This window comes from Polypterus senegalus, chromosome 5 (genome assembly GCF_016835505.1).
Source record: "Polypterus senegalus isolate Bchr_013 chromosome 5, ASM1683550v1, whole genome shotgun sequence".
Lineage (NCBI taxonomy): Eukaryota > Metazoa > Chordata > Cladistia > Polypteriformes > Polypteridae > Polypterus > Polypterus senegalus.
Genome location: NC_053158.1, coordinates 80,236,353 through 80,251,713, shown reverse-complemented (window position 1 = coordinate 80,251,713; position 15,361 = coordinate 80,236,353). Strand labels below are relative to the sequence as shown.

Sequence of the window (15,361 nt, the reverse complement as noted above, 5' to 3'; positions counted from 1 at the left end):
TCCATCAAGTTGAGCACTGTCATGTACTTAATAATCACCATGAACAACACCCAAGGACAAAGGAAGAACATGCATCTCCATATAAAAGATCAGGTCCTTTAAGCTATGATGTAGCATTACCAGATTTGCTATTTATCCACATCCTATCCAATCATAAAACTACATTTAAATATCACTTTTCTTAGCACTAATGCAAAGAGCTTTTGATACATTATCAAATACCTTCTGCATTGATACTTGCTATTTGTGGATTTTACTCACAGCATAGTAAACCCTTTTTGAAACATCTCAGTCGAAGCAATCCAAAAATCTCCCATTGAGCAACCTTGTCTTCTGTTGCATGTAAATCTGCATGTCATAGTATTTGCTCGGAAACTTGAGACTCACTGAATAGAAAAATGTATCAAATGCCACAATTGACAGTGTAATTCTTATTTTTTTTACATTTGCTTAGTTCATATTGTTTAATTATTTTGTATACTGTAGATATATCAGTATCATGTGTTACAGCGTGTAAGCAGAGATTGGAGCTCTTAACCAGTGCAGTATGGACAGAGAAATGAAAGGAAGATGCCCATCAAACACAGGAAATGGGACCTTGGCCCTGAGGTACTCTGAGATTATACCACTGGGCTTATTGCTTACCTCCTTATGGCTGTCTGTGGACAATGAGATGATACCCTAACAGTAAGCAGTAAGAAAGCAAGGTGTGTGCAAATATTTGTTAATTTAGTTGTGAAAAAGGTGCACAGTCTTTAGCCACACTACTTTGCTCCTGAAGGATGGTCCAAATGGTATGGAACCGAAGTCCCTCAAATTTACTTTATTATATATAGTATGTGACTACTTACTAGAACTTCTGAAAGCCTGTACAGTTCATGATCCTTCCAGGGTTACATTTCCACCAAACCAGAGGGCAACAAGGTATCCACAGTGCAGCGTTTCTCAACCTTTAAGTATTTGCGACCCAAGTTTTCATAACAGTTTTAATCGCACCCCCCTAATGTTTTTTGAAAGGAGCCCACTAATACCAATTTGTTCTTTTTTAATTAATGATATATCATAGATGCATATTTTATTATACCTACTTAACTTTTATCGACATTTATCTAACTCTATATTTATTTTTCTAGTATCAGAATGTAGTTTAAGTTCATTTGCTTTGGTTTCAATAGATGTATTTTTCATATTTTTGATTCTTGTTTTCTTTTTTTCATATCTTCGCACCCCCCTTTTTGTTACTTCGTGCCCTCCTAGGGGGGCCCACCTCACGGTTTGAGAACCATTGCCATAGTGTACAGTGCTGAGGCTGTACATACACAGGGAAGGGTCAGACATCCACAATAGTTGCTGGGCAGGCTGTTGTCCTCCATATGAATAGTCAAAGTACTTTTTTTTTCTTGGTAGCATTTAGCAGTTGATATTGGGTACAGTGTAAATGTAAGCCACATAATAATTTCCATAAGTGTTTACCAGATTACTTTTCTGGATTCCATCACCCCAGTGATGCATTTTTTTCATTATTAACTACTGGGGAGGCATCCATTTTTTTCATTATACCCTGCGTCTTCCTAGTTGGGGATTCTGTGACAAGCTCAATACACAGAGCCTACTGCAGCTACAAGCTGGGAAGTCTTATCTTGAATGCTGTCACTATTGCTGCATAAACACTTGATGAATCGATTATGTACATTCCATTTAATTTGTACTAACTGAACTAAGAATGGGGCATGCTATACTCAAATAAACCACTTTAAAGCAATCCGTGTCTAAAAAACAACTAGGAAATAAATGAGTTTTCACTTACCATTTGTACAGCATACTGGGTGAGAGCAGGTTAAGAGATATTCATCTCTCTGTTTCATGCCTTCCACTGATTCTTTATGCTACTCTCAAAAAGCTGTTGTAGTGGACAAGTAAGAGGAAATTGTTTAATTTCACAGGAGAGCATTTCAGAAATTGCAGAAAAGTGAATAGCAGCTTAAACATGATAGCATGTTTTCTTTTTTAAGCACTGACTCAAAAAATCAGGTAAGTTCCATATCCATCTTGTCCAGTTGTGGACATTTCAGTGACTTGTGCTGTAACAGTAGTCTCTCACACACATGGAGGAGCCTTTGACTTTATCGAGTTACAGTGCATTCGGAAAGTATTCACAGCGCATCACTTTTTCTACATTTTGTTATGTTACAGCCTTATTCCAAAATTGATTAAATTCATTTTTTTCCTCAGAATTCTACACACAACCCCCCATAATGACAACGTAAAAAAAGAGTTTACTTGAGGCTTTTGCAAATTTATTAAAAATAAAAAAACTGAGAACTCCCATGTACATAAGTATTCACAGCCTTTGCTCAATACTTTGTCGATGCACCTTTGGCAGCAATTACAGCCTCAAGTCTTTTTAAATATGATGCCACAAGCTTGGCACACCTATCCTTGGCCAGTTTCGCCCATTCCTCTTTGCAGCACCTCTCAAGCTCCATCAGGTTGGATGGGAAGCGTCAGTGCACAGCCTTTTTAAGATCTCTCCAGAAATGTTCAATTGGATTCAAGTCTGGGCTTTGGCTGGGCCACTCAAGGACATTCACAGAGTTGTCCTGAAGCCACTCCTTTGATATCTTGGCTGTGTGCTTAGGGTTGTTGTCCTGCTAAAAGGTGAACTATCGCCCCAGTCTGAGGTCAAGAGTGCTTTGAAGCAGGATTTCATCCAGGATGTCTCTGTACATTGCTGCAGTCATCTTTCCCTTCATCCCGACTAGTCTCCCAGATTCTGCCGCTGAAAAACTTCCCCACAGCATGATGCTGCCACCACCATGCTTCACTGTAGGGATGGTATTGGCCTGGTGATGAGCGGTGCCTGGTTTCCTCCAAACGTGATGCCTGGCATTCTCACCAAAGAGTTCAATTTTTGTCTCATCAGACCAGAGAATTTTGTTTCTCATGGTCTGAGAGTCCTTCAGGTGCCTTTTGGCAAACTCCAGGTGGGCTGCCATGTGCCTTTTACTAAGGATTGGCTCCGTCTGGCCACTCTACCATACAGGCCTGATTGGTGGAGTGCTGCAGAGATGGTTGTCCTTCTGGAAGGTTCTCCTCTCTTCACAGAGGAGCTCTGGTGCTCTTACAGAGTGACTATCAGGTTCTTGGTCACCTCCCTGATTAAGGCCATTCTCCCCGATCGCTCAGTTTAGATTGCCGGCCAGCTCTAGGAAGAGTCTTAGTGGTTTTGAACTTCTTCCACTTACGGATGATGGAGGCCACTGTGCTCATTGGGACCTTCAAAGCAGCAGAAATTTTTCTGTAACCTTCCCCAGATTTGTGCCTCGAGACAATCCTGTCTCAGAGGTCTACAGACAATTCTTTTGACTTCATGCTTGGTTTGTGCTCTGACATGAACTGTCAACTGTGGGACCTTATATAGACAGGTGTGTGCCTTTCCAAATCATGTCCAATCAACTGAATTTACCACTGGTGGACTCCAATGAAGCTGCAGAAATATCTCAAGGATGATCAGGGGAAACAGGATGCACCTGAGCTCAATTTTGAGCTTCATGGCAAAGGCTGTGAATACTTATGTACATGTGCTTTCTCAATTTTTTTATTTTTAATAAATTTGCAAAAATCTCAAGTAAACGTTTTTCACATTGTCATTATGGGGTGTTTTGTGTAGAATTCAGAGGAAAAAAATGAATTTAATCAATTTTGGAATAAGGCTGTAATATAACAAAATGTGGAAAAAGTGATGAGCTATGAATACTTTCCGGATGCACTGTAGCTAGAAATTATATGGTATTTGCTTATTGACACCAAAATGACCTGTTAACTCTCCAGGTTGACGTCATTCTCATGTAAAACTCCCAGGGAAAGGAAAAGATGTGAAAGCTGTGCTAAATTTTTGCACACTTTATTCAAGTCATTATTTGGTTATAATCAAAGCCCTTTGCCTCACTACAACCTTCATCTTCATTTCCTCAGTCTATCTTTCATGGTTTATAAAAGTGTACAAAAATCAAAAGGTCAACTGAAATAGATTGTAGTGCTGTCCACATCCATCCAACAGTTCTGAAGCAAATAAACCTTAAATTTTATGTTATTTTTTTAACTTTCAAGACAGTCACAGGTTACTTCTATATTATAATTCATTGAGTTTCTAATGAATGCCATGGTAATGTCAAGACATTTTACACACAGTAAGGCTGTTATTAACATTCTGAGTATTTGGCTTGCTTGTTTTATTGCTTTGTTTACAACCAAGCCAAGAGCACAGAGTCTCATAAATCCAATTCTTCATCTTCATTTCATAAATCAGTTCTTTATCTGAGACATTTATGAGTTGACTTTCATTGGATACCTACTCTAGTTTTTGTTCACGTGTTCCCTGGGTAGCTGAACTACATAAACATTTGAGCCTGTAGTAAAAGTGATGCAGTATCATCACGATACATGTGTGACACACAATTTGTATTCTTTGACAAGCTTGACATGGATTGAGTTTGCCTCCATTATTTCAAAATATGACCTTTTCCAGGAAATTTTGAAATAAACAGCCTCACAAAGATTGTGAAACATCTGCAAAATGATTAAGCTAGTCTCTCCTTCGCCATCGTCTGAATCAGTTATGATTTTTTCAACCAGACATTGCTTGCGCTTTTATCAACTATTTTCTGCCTTTATTCCCATGTACGGCAATCTGAGAAATTCAATTAAACTAGTTTTTGACAATTAAACGTTTTGGGTCAATTTTTCTAGAACTCAGCTTTATTCAACCTGAATTCATGAAATGGTCTTTAGACTTTACTACTGTCCCAGTTAGTAGTAGGTTTTGACTACATTTCTTCCATTTTTTTTACGTGATGTTTTCTTTGTGGTTATACGGTTTAAGTGGTGTCTCTAGATTACCTCATTGTGAGTTTAGGTGTGTGTGAGTGTGACCTGCTAAAGGCCTGGAACTTCATTCAGTGTCAGTTTTCAACTTGGGTTGGTTAAGCATCAGGTCTCTGTAGCCATGAAATGGTGAATGGGTCAGAAAATGGATAGATGGGTGGCTGCATTTTCAAAATCTGCTTTTTATCAGTGTATGGTTATATTAAGCAACAGTAGACATAAAACAAATAGCTCATTACAGATTGTATGGATCTATAGCAGGGCATGCCGTGTGGAAATCCAGGCCTGGTCACACAATTTAGAGTCACCAGTTAAAATAACAGCATGTCTCTGTTGAACTCTTGTTGTTTTAATCAATAAGACAAAGTATAATTTAATGGGCTTTTCATTACTAATCAGCTCTCTGCATTGGGTAAGGGTGGGGATTTTAGTGTTGCTTAAGGTTAATGAATTTTAACTTATTCAGAAATTTGCTAGATTGTTTTTATTTTTGTTAAACTGATTTTTTTATGTTTTTTAGTAGAAAAGTTGTATTATAACTCCATCCATCTATCCATCCATCCATCCATCCATTATCCAACCCGCTATATCCTAACTACAGGGTCACGGAGGTCTGTTGGAGCCAATCCCAGCCAACACAGGGCGCAAGGCAGGAATCAAACCCCAGGCAGGGTGCCAGCCCACTGCAGTGTATTATAACTCTTCTATTATGATGCATATATCTGAAAATAAATACAATTATATTGTTGTTAAAAAGTATATAAAATAACACCATCTGGACACATTGACATGAGCAAATCTGTAAATTCATTTTCTAAGCTCATTTATTCTTTTACATTTTTGGACATGAGGCAAATCCATTCTTGGGAAGATCACTGTTGTATTAATGTTTTTGTGTGTGTCTTTCTATCTATTTTGAGGATTTTAATCCGTTTGTGTTAATATCTTCACATTTTGCTTTGCAATCTAAAAGTTAATTTTAAATTAAAAGTTAATTTTTGTAACACTGCTAGGTACTATCACTTAGAGACTATCACTGCTGAAGGCCTGTGCGCTGGAGCTGGGGAGTCCTCTACAGCGCATCTTCAACCTGAGCCTGGAACAGGGGAGAGTCTTGAGGCTTTGGAAAACATCTTGTATCACCCCAGTCCCAAAGGTATCACGTCCTAGTGAGCTGAATGACTTCCGGCCTGTCGCTCTGATGTCACATGTGATGAAGACCATGGAGCGGCTGCTGCTTCACCACCTGAGGCCACAGGTCCACCGCACCCTTGACCCTCTGCAGTTCGCATACCAGGAGAAAGTGGGAGCGGAGGATGCCATCATCTATATGCTACACCGATCCCTCTCCCACTTGGACAGAGGCAGTGGTGCTGTAAGAATTATGTTTTTAGACTTCTCTAGCAACTTCAACACCACCCAACCTCTGCTCCTTAGGGACAAGCTGACAGAGATGGGAGTAGATTCACACCTGGTGGCATGGATCGTGGACTGTCTTAAAGACAGACTTCAATATGTGCGTCTTGGGAACTGCAGGTCTGACATTGTGGTCAGCAACACAGGAGCGCCAAAAAGTGCAAAAGTTCACTGATGACACTGCTATTGTGGGCTGCATCAGGAGTGGGCAGGAGGAAGAGTATAGGAACCTAATCATGGACTTTGTTAAATGGTGCGACTCAAACCACTTACACCTGAACACCAGCAAGACCAAGGAACTGGTGATGGATTTTAAGAGGCCCAGGCCCCTCATGGACCCCGTGATCATCAGAGGTGACTGTGTGCATAGGGTGCAGACCTAGAAATACCTGGGAGTGCAGCTGGATGATAAACTGGACTGGACTGCCAATACTGATGCTCTTTGTAAGAAACTATACTTCCTTAGAAGGCTGGCGTCCTTCAACATCTGCAATAAGATGCTGCAGATTTTTTACCAGACGGTTGTGGTGAGTGCCCTCTTCTAAGCAGTGGTGTGTTGGGGAGGCAGCATAAAGAAGAAGGATGCCTCACACCTGGACAAACTTGTGTCTATCTATCTAGTTTTCTTTTGAAGGTTTTGTGACATTGATCATTATAGTGATGAAGCTACGATATAAATATGGAGAAATCACACTTTACATTATTCCTTGGAAGACAAAAACCCTTTTTGATCTTCACAGAGATCATTGGATTTCCAGCTAGGTTCTAGTGTTAGGATTTTGTGTTTTGACCCTCTTCTGAATCTGACTTTCAACTTTTGTTCTGTTCTTTGATTCTGTTACTTGTTTTTGTTTTGGCTTCTCTGTTATTCCTGCATGCTTGTCCTTTGACTTCAGTTTTTCGTTTCAAAGTCTTCTGGTTGTTTTGTGCTCATAATAATCCTTGGAACTGTGCATGTTATAACACTCACTCACACGCCCATATTTAGCCACAGTTTAAAGTGACTACTTAAAATAACAGCATTCTTTGGACTCCTGTATTCCTCAGCTAGCTTGAACATACGCAAAACAAACCAAAAAGAAAGCTGCCAGCTACAGGCGTTGTCCTGCTGTGCATACAGTAATAGATGATCAGTAAAATAAATAAACTAGTAGACATGAACAACAAGAGCAATAAGGTATAAATCAATGACTGAAAGAAATTACCACATGCAGGCTTTCACATTAACCAGAAAAAATCATGTTAATCACATTTTTGGACAGCTATTCTTAAAAGAAATATAGAAAAGCTCAAATGACTTGCTGTCAGCAAGTGCCATTTTTTCTGGAATGGTATAAATCAGCACATTTTATTAAAAGTTGAACATTCATCTTTAAAGACAGCTGTATTTGCAGTGTATGCAGCACTTTTTAAAATGCTGGATATGAAGTGTCATCATGGAATGAAGTTTCTGTTTTATTTCTGTTATTGCTCCTTGTAGCCATACATTAAAAAAAACAGATTTTAAAAAGTAAAATGTAAACTTTCTGTCAGCACATTCTTCTTTTCAAAATCAATGAAATTGGTATTTAGTTATACAGTACATGCTCATAGCAGTGTCAATGTAACATTCTCAAACTTTATAATTCAATTTAGTAACTGGTGCCTATCACAGTAGCATCAGACACAAAGAGGAACTGACTGTTGTGTATTTGTCAGTCCATCGCAGAGCTGCATAGACAGACAGACAGATAGATAGATAGACAGATAGATAGTACTCTGCGGTGGGCTGGCACCCTGCCCAGGATTTGTTTCCTGCCTTGCGCCCAGTGTTGGCTGGGATTGGCTCCAGCAGACCCCCGTGACACTGTAGTTAGGATATAGTGGGTTGGATAATGGATGGATGGGTGGATAGATAGTACTTTGTCTGTTACCCTAACACACATCTTTGAGAGGATTTCAGAGGAAAACTGTAGTACCCAAGACAAACCCAACTAAACATTCTGATTCTCCAAACCAATTGTGACGGAGCCAGGACTCTGGAGCATTTGGGGAAAAGTGGTAGTAACTGAACCACCAAAGAACATAATGTGTGATATGTAATACAACGTTAACATTGATTTACCAGTTAAACTCAGAGGTCTCTTTCAGTGCTGGTTTGTAGCCCAATATTTTGTTTAATGAGAGGCCAATTTCTGCATTTAATTTCATGCCTTCTTTGTGATCACAGCCATGACAATTTAAAATCCTACTGACTGTGTGACTTAAATGGAACCAATATTTCATTTTCTGTTTTGACTGTTTTAATACAAAGTGCTCATTACCCATAAGTAGGTGTTTCTGGTTAAATGTGCAGTTTCTGGGCCCTTATTAAAATGATTTAACCAATTCAATTAAAACTGAAGAAACTCTCAGAATTCATAAAACAATGGCAGCATAAGAATAATTGTGACAAAAAGCTAAAGCCACAAAGATTCCATGGGCAGTAGCACAAATAACAAAAGTATATAAGGTCTCCAACATGTTCAGTCCCAGATACTTGGGGTTCTGGGATTAGAACAGGAAAATGTTGGAATAGCTCTGACATGATCTGATGACGAATTACCTGAAATCTCTAAGAATAACACACAAGAAAAATGTCAGGTAAGTCGTCTGCTAGGAGATCACAAATCTGATTGATTGATTGATCTGACTGTTCACTGATAGCGTGTTGTGTTATCTGCACTTATAATTGTTAATTTAAGTCAAAATGCTCTTATATGACAATATTTGTTTAAAGATTCATAATGTTAAATTACAGCGCTATTAGTGCCTGATTCTCTCTCTCTCTATATATATATATATATATATATATATATATATATATATATATATATATATATATATATATATATATATATATATATACTGCGGTTGGTTGGCACCCTGCCCAGGATTGGTTCCTGCCTTTGTTTCCTGTGTTGCCTGGGATTGGCTCCAGCAGACCCCCATGACCTTGTGTTCGGATTTAGCGGGTTAAAAATGGATGGATGGATGGATATATATATATATATATATACTGTATATATATATACAGATCTTGGTCTTACTCAAAGTTTATGACCTGATATGTTATGGAAATTCAAAAAAAATGTAGGTACTGGCAATCTAGTGGGCTCTATACTGGTGGGCAGAAAACTTTAATGTAATTAAAGCACAGCCTCTGTAAGCCTATCTATTGATAATCCCCCAGGATAAGGTGCATACATGTTCAAAATGCATAATTAAGTGTGACTTCATATGTCTGCAAACAATGGGTGGAGAGTTTACTGATGTTTAAATCAAGCCTTTCCTAGCATTTTATTTTAGGACCGTCAGTCTTGCGTGTTTCACTAGTACACTAGTTCACTATAATACTGTATATAAAACTTTTCATACTGTAATGCTTTCTAACTTTGACTGTAAATGTTTGAATGTTGGCATAACAACTATGAAATGTATGTTCCCCATGCAGCATACTTGCTTAACAGGTTCAAGAGACTGGTTTTGGTACAGTTTGCACATTCTTAACCCTAAATTGATCCAGTATGGGTGTACTGTGTGCATCCAGTAATAGACTGTAAGTGGACAGCTTTTACCTGCAAACAATATATATATATATATATATATATATATATATATATATATATATATACAGTGGTGTGAAAAACTATTTGCCCCTTCCTGATTTCTTATTCTTTTGCATGTTTGTCACACAAAATGTTTCTGATCATCAAACACATTTAACCATTAGTCAAATATAACACAAGTAAACACAAAATGCAGTTTTTAAATGATGGTTTTATTATTTAGGGAGAAAAAAATCCAAACCTACATGGCCCTGTGTGAAAAAGTAATTGCCCCTTGTTCAAAAATAACCTAACTGTGGTGTATCACACCTGAGTTCAATTTCCTGATTACTGCCACACCTGTTTCAATCAAGAAATCACTTAAATAGGAGCTGCCTGACACAGAGAAGTAGACCAAAAGCACCTCAAAAGCTAGACATCATGCCAAGATCCAAAGAAATTCAGGAACAAATGAGAACAGAAGTAATTGAGATCTATCAGTCTGGTAAAGGTTATAAAGCCATTTCTAAAGCTTTGGGACTCCAGCGAACCACAGTGAGAGCCATTATCCACAAATGGCAAAAACATGGAACAGTGGTGAACCTTCCCAGGAGTAGCCAGCCGACCAAAATTACCCCGAGAGCGCAGAGACGACTCATCCGAGAGGTCACAAAGACCCCAGGACAACGTCTAAAGAACTGCAGGCCTCACTTGCCTCAATTAAGGTCAGTGTTCACGACTCCACCATAAGAAAGAGACTGGGCAAAACGGCCTGCATGGCAGATTTCCAAGACGCAAACCACTGTTAAGCAAAAAGAACATTAGGGCTCGTCTCAATTTTGCTAAGAAACATCAATGATTGCCAAGACTTTTGGGAAAGTACCTTGTGGACTGATGAGACAAAAGTTGAACTTTTTGGAAGGCAAATGTCCCGTTACATCTGGCGTAAAAGGAACACAGCATTTCAGAAAAAGAACATCATATAAACAGTAAAATATGGTGGTGGTAGTGTGATGGTCTGGGGTTGTCTTGCTGCTTCAGGACCTGGAAGGCTTGCTGTGATAGATGGAACCATGAATTCTACTGTCTACCACAAAATCCTGAAGGAGAATGTCCGCCATCTGTTCGTCAACTCAAGCTGAAGCGATCTTGGGTGCTGCAACAGGACAATGACCCAAAACACACCAGCAAATCCACCTCTGAATGGCTGAAGAAAAACAAAATGAAGACTTTGGAGTGGCCTAGTCAAAGTCCTGACCTGAATCCAATTGAGATGCTATGGCATGACCTTAAAAAGGCGGTTCATGCTAGAAAACCCTCAAATAAAGCTGAATTACAACAATTCTGCAAAGATGAGTGGGCCAAAATTCCTCCAGAGCTGTAAAAGACTCATTGCAAGTTATCGCAAACGCATGATTGCAGTTATTGCTGCTAAGGGTGGCCCAACCAGTTATTAGGTTCAGGGGCAATTACTTTTTCACACAGGGCCATGTAGGTTTGGATTTTTTTTTCTCCCTAAATAATAAAACCATCATTTAAAAACTGCATTTTGTGTTTACTTGTGTTATATTTGACTAATGGTTAAATGTGCTTGATGATCAGAAACATTTTGTGTGACAAACATGCAAAAGAATAAGAAATCAGGAAGGGGCAAATAGTTTTTCACACCACTGTATATATATATATATATATATATATATATATATATATATATATATATATATATATATATATATATATATATATATATTATATAACATACTGTATAAAAATATGGTGCCTATAAAAATGTAGTTTTCACATTTTATTATATAACATTGAATTTGATTTGACATTTTTGCCGCTGAACATCAGAAAAAGACTCTAAATTGGAGGCAGATTTCTGTAGAGTGATCTAAATTAATAATAAATATAAAGAAATGCAACATTTTAAAACAATAAAATGTGATTCCCCCTTAAGTACTTTTTATAGGCACTGTATACCTCAATGCATCTTTAAAAAGGCTCAAGAAAGTGTGCAGATTATCAGTCTATTTACAGATAGACACTCTCTGTTTTCTTGCTTTCAGAAATCCAAACGCTAAGTAAATCCTCACATGAATTTTTTTTTTAATTCAGTTGTGCAATATGCAATATGGTTCAATGACCTCAATGGGAAATGTTTTCTTACATCTATAATTTAAAAATCAAAGGCGTGTTCTGTTCGCACATGAGAATTTTCAGTTTTAGTCTATTGTATATTACGATTGTCAAAGAAATGAAAACTGACTCCTGGGTTGACTGATACTTTTCTCATGTTCACTGAATGCTAACCTGCTCTTTTTTCTCTGTTTTTTGCTTTCAGATTCTGACTTGAGCATGCGGACATTAAGCACGCCCAGCCCTGCACTGATATGTCCACCCAGCTCACAGACCTTCATAAATGGAAAGGGCTCCTCAACATCTTCATCTTCCATCACTGGTGAGACAGTGGCTATGGTCCATGCACCACCCAGCACCTGCCTGCCCCGTCCTCACATCCGGCCAGCATCTAGACTGCAGAAGGAGCATGCCCCTATTGACATCCTTCCGGACCCTGCGTTTCTGCAGATTTTCTCTCATTTGCCTACAAATCAGCTTTGCCGCTGTGCCCGAGTGTGTCGCCGTTGGTATAACCTGGCTTGGGACCCCAGGCTTTGGAGAACTATCCGTTTAACAGGAGACACCATTCATGTTGACCGAGCCTTAAGGGTGCTAACTCGAAGACTGTGTCAGGATACTCCTAACGTGTGCCTTATGTTGGAAACTGTCATTGTTAGTGGCTGCCGGCGGCTCACAGATAGAGGACTCTACACCATTGCAGAGTGTTGCCCTGAACTGAGAAGGTTGGAGGCTTCAGGTTGCTACAACATATCGAACGAAGCTGTTTTTGATATTGTATCAAGGTGCCCTAACCTGGAATATCTGGATGTCTCAGGTATTTCTTTTCTAAATGGTAGACATTTGTTGAATTCTGCTACATTAAATAGAATACATAGTAAGTGTACTGGTTTATTAAGGCTGCAGAAAAAGTGGAATTTAATAACCATGTAACAGAATTTATCATAGTCTGTATCCCAAATTTTAAGAGGTCCTTAAATTACCCCTGTACTATCATATCTGTTTGGATATTTGTTAGTTCTTTGTCAGGCAATATATCCAAATCATCCGGGTCCAGGGAAGCAGCTTTACTGGGATGAGGAAGACATTATGAAGCTGGTCTCTTGAGTAGGCATGAGTGGCTGCTGCAAGTGGGGTTGTATTAAAACACAGATCGGCACTAGATATATTTTTTCATTCTTATATATTTTTATATTGTAATGTTAAATTACCATGAGTCCATATTTCAAATATGTTTGCACTCATCAATGTCTTCACTAAAACATGAATCAAATCATTATGATACTTTCCCCTCTTTTTCCTTCTGCTCATATAATGTATCTTGTAATTATTCCCTATTTGTATAATTAGATTATGATTAGAAGGATTATGATTACGGAATGATTAATGTTAACACAGAGTGCCAAAACTGCTGAACTGCAGTTTGAAAACCTATATGTCATATGGTTGTAATATACAGTACATACATTGTAGCCATGAAAAGCTGTCCTTCACATACGATAATACAAAAAAGCTAAAAATACTGATAGTTGATTGAATGATGGGATTCCGTTTCTAGTATTTCTTCTTATGTCACAGTTGGTCAGTGCATTTTATTTCTGCATGATTACATATTTTGTATATGTATTAGATGTTGGGAAAATCATTTTATTTTAGCAATTAGGAAAATCATTTTATTTTAGCAGTTAAAGCAGCCAGAGTGGCAAGGCAGTGCTTCACACACATATAAGTAATTCAAATTTCTCTCTGTCCAAAGCGGACTTTTATCTTATCACTGCCTACTGTATTTCACACCATGGGGGAAATTAGAAGTAACCATAAACAGAGAAATACAAGGTTAAAAAAAGGCAAGAATTTGGAGCTTTCATTTATTATTTTACTACACTCCATGTAGAGCTTTTTAAAAGTGTACATTTGTTTTAACTCAATACATATCTACTATTAATATGATCCAGACTTTTAAATTTGCTATATCTAGAATCATTAGGGCTTGTTAATAAAAAATCTAATTGAGTTACAGAAAACCTTATAGCCTGCCTTTCGAAGTTATTGCTGTATGTGAACATGTGTAATGCATATTGGTAAAACTAGAGCTGCTTTGCTTATTTTTACTTCTGTTCCATTGCTTCCAGTTTCTTTTCAAAAATTGACAGTTTATGCTTTCTGTGTAGACGCTGACACCGCATGAGCAAATTTCACCACTGATATAATAAATACTGTACATAATAAACACACAATCCCATTGGAGTTGAAATTTAGCTTTACACATGCTGTTATTTATTATTGTGTTTGAATACACAATGTAACATAATGTTTACAATTTTATGAGCTGGATTGTATATCATACAAAAGGTACTGTTTATTAATTCTCATATACTGTAGAATACTTTTTAGGCTAATATGAGATAATTAAATTGTCTAAATTGAGTTGTTGTGAGTGTGAATGTGCCATCTGAATGACCAGCATCCTAACTGGGGTTTGTTCTTACTTATAGTACCCAGTGCAATTGGAGTAGACTTTGGTGCCCCCAAATTAAATTAGAGAGAACTAAATGGATAGATTAAGATTTTTGTATTTAGAAGTGCAGTGCATAATGTCATTGGGCTGGAGCCGGCATTAAATGGAAGTCAAAATCAATCCAAAATCAGTGGAGCTCAAATCATTATCAAATGATAATCCATGGGCGGCACGGTGGCACAGTGGTAATGCTGCTGCCTCGCAGTAAGGAGGCCTGGGTTCACTTCCCAGGTCCTCGCGGCATGGAGTTTGCATGTTCTCCCCGTGTCTGTGTGGGTTTTCTCCGGGTACTCTGGTTTCCTCCCACAGTACAAAGACATGCAGATTAGGTGCACTGGCAATCCTAAATTGTCCCTAGTGTGTGTGTGTGTGTGTGTGTGCCCTGCGGTGGGCTGGTGCCCTGCCCGGGGTATGTTTCCTGCCATGTGTTGGCTGTGATTGGCTCCAGCAGACCCCCGTGACCCTGTAGGTAGGATATAGCGAGTTGGATAATGGATGGATGAATGGGTGATAATCCATTGCAGGGTAATCAAACTCTTAGACTGACACTATTAGGTTAGTTTTTGTTTCTTTCATTTTTTTGAGCTAAGCAAAATTTCCTTTATTTGGCTCTACTTTTTTTTGTTCTATTTTTGAAATATGAGAAAACTAAAGGTGCCTTCATTTTTTTGGAACAACTTTAAGTTTAAGCATATTGTTTTATTTTGGTGTTACATAGTCTTTAAGGTTCAGGTCATGATTCTCAAACAAAAATACACATTTGAGGACAGCTCATTAAAATGTATGTAGGAATAGCAGTGAAATCTACCACTGCAAAGGCTACATCCACACGGCTTCT

The 15,361-nt window shown here is 38.2% G+C and overlaps 1 protein-coding gene and 1 long non-coding RNA gene across 2 annotated transcripts in view; one reads left to right on the top strand and one right to left on the bottom strand.

Annotated features, from left to right (window-relative positions):
• The window catches only part of fbxl7 (F-box and leucine-rich repeat protein 7), a 372,909-nt gene that overhangs the window by 339,703 nt on the left and 17,845 nt on the right, over positions 1-15,361 (top strand). Inside the window, exon 3 of the mRNA XM_039754878.1 lies at positions 12,211-12,822. Coding sequence (XP_039610812.1) covers positions 12,211-12,822 — 612 coding nt within the window. The remainder of the gene's footprint in view (positions 1-12,210; positions 12,823-15,361) is intronic.
• Positions 1,827-15,361, bottom strand: part of LOC120530402 — a 55,496-nt gene continuing 41,961 nt past the window's right edge. Inside the window, exon 3 of the long non-coding RNA XR_005633958.1 lies at positions 1,827-1,900. This is a non-coding gene — a long non-coding RNA (uncharacterized LOC120530402). The remainder of the gene's footprint in view (positions 1,901-15,361) is intronic.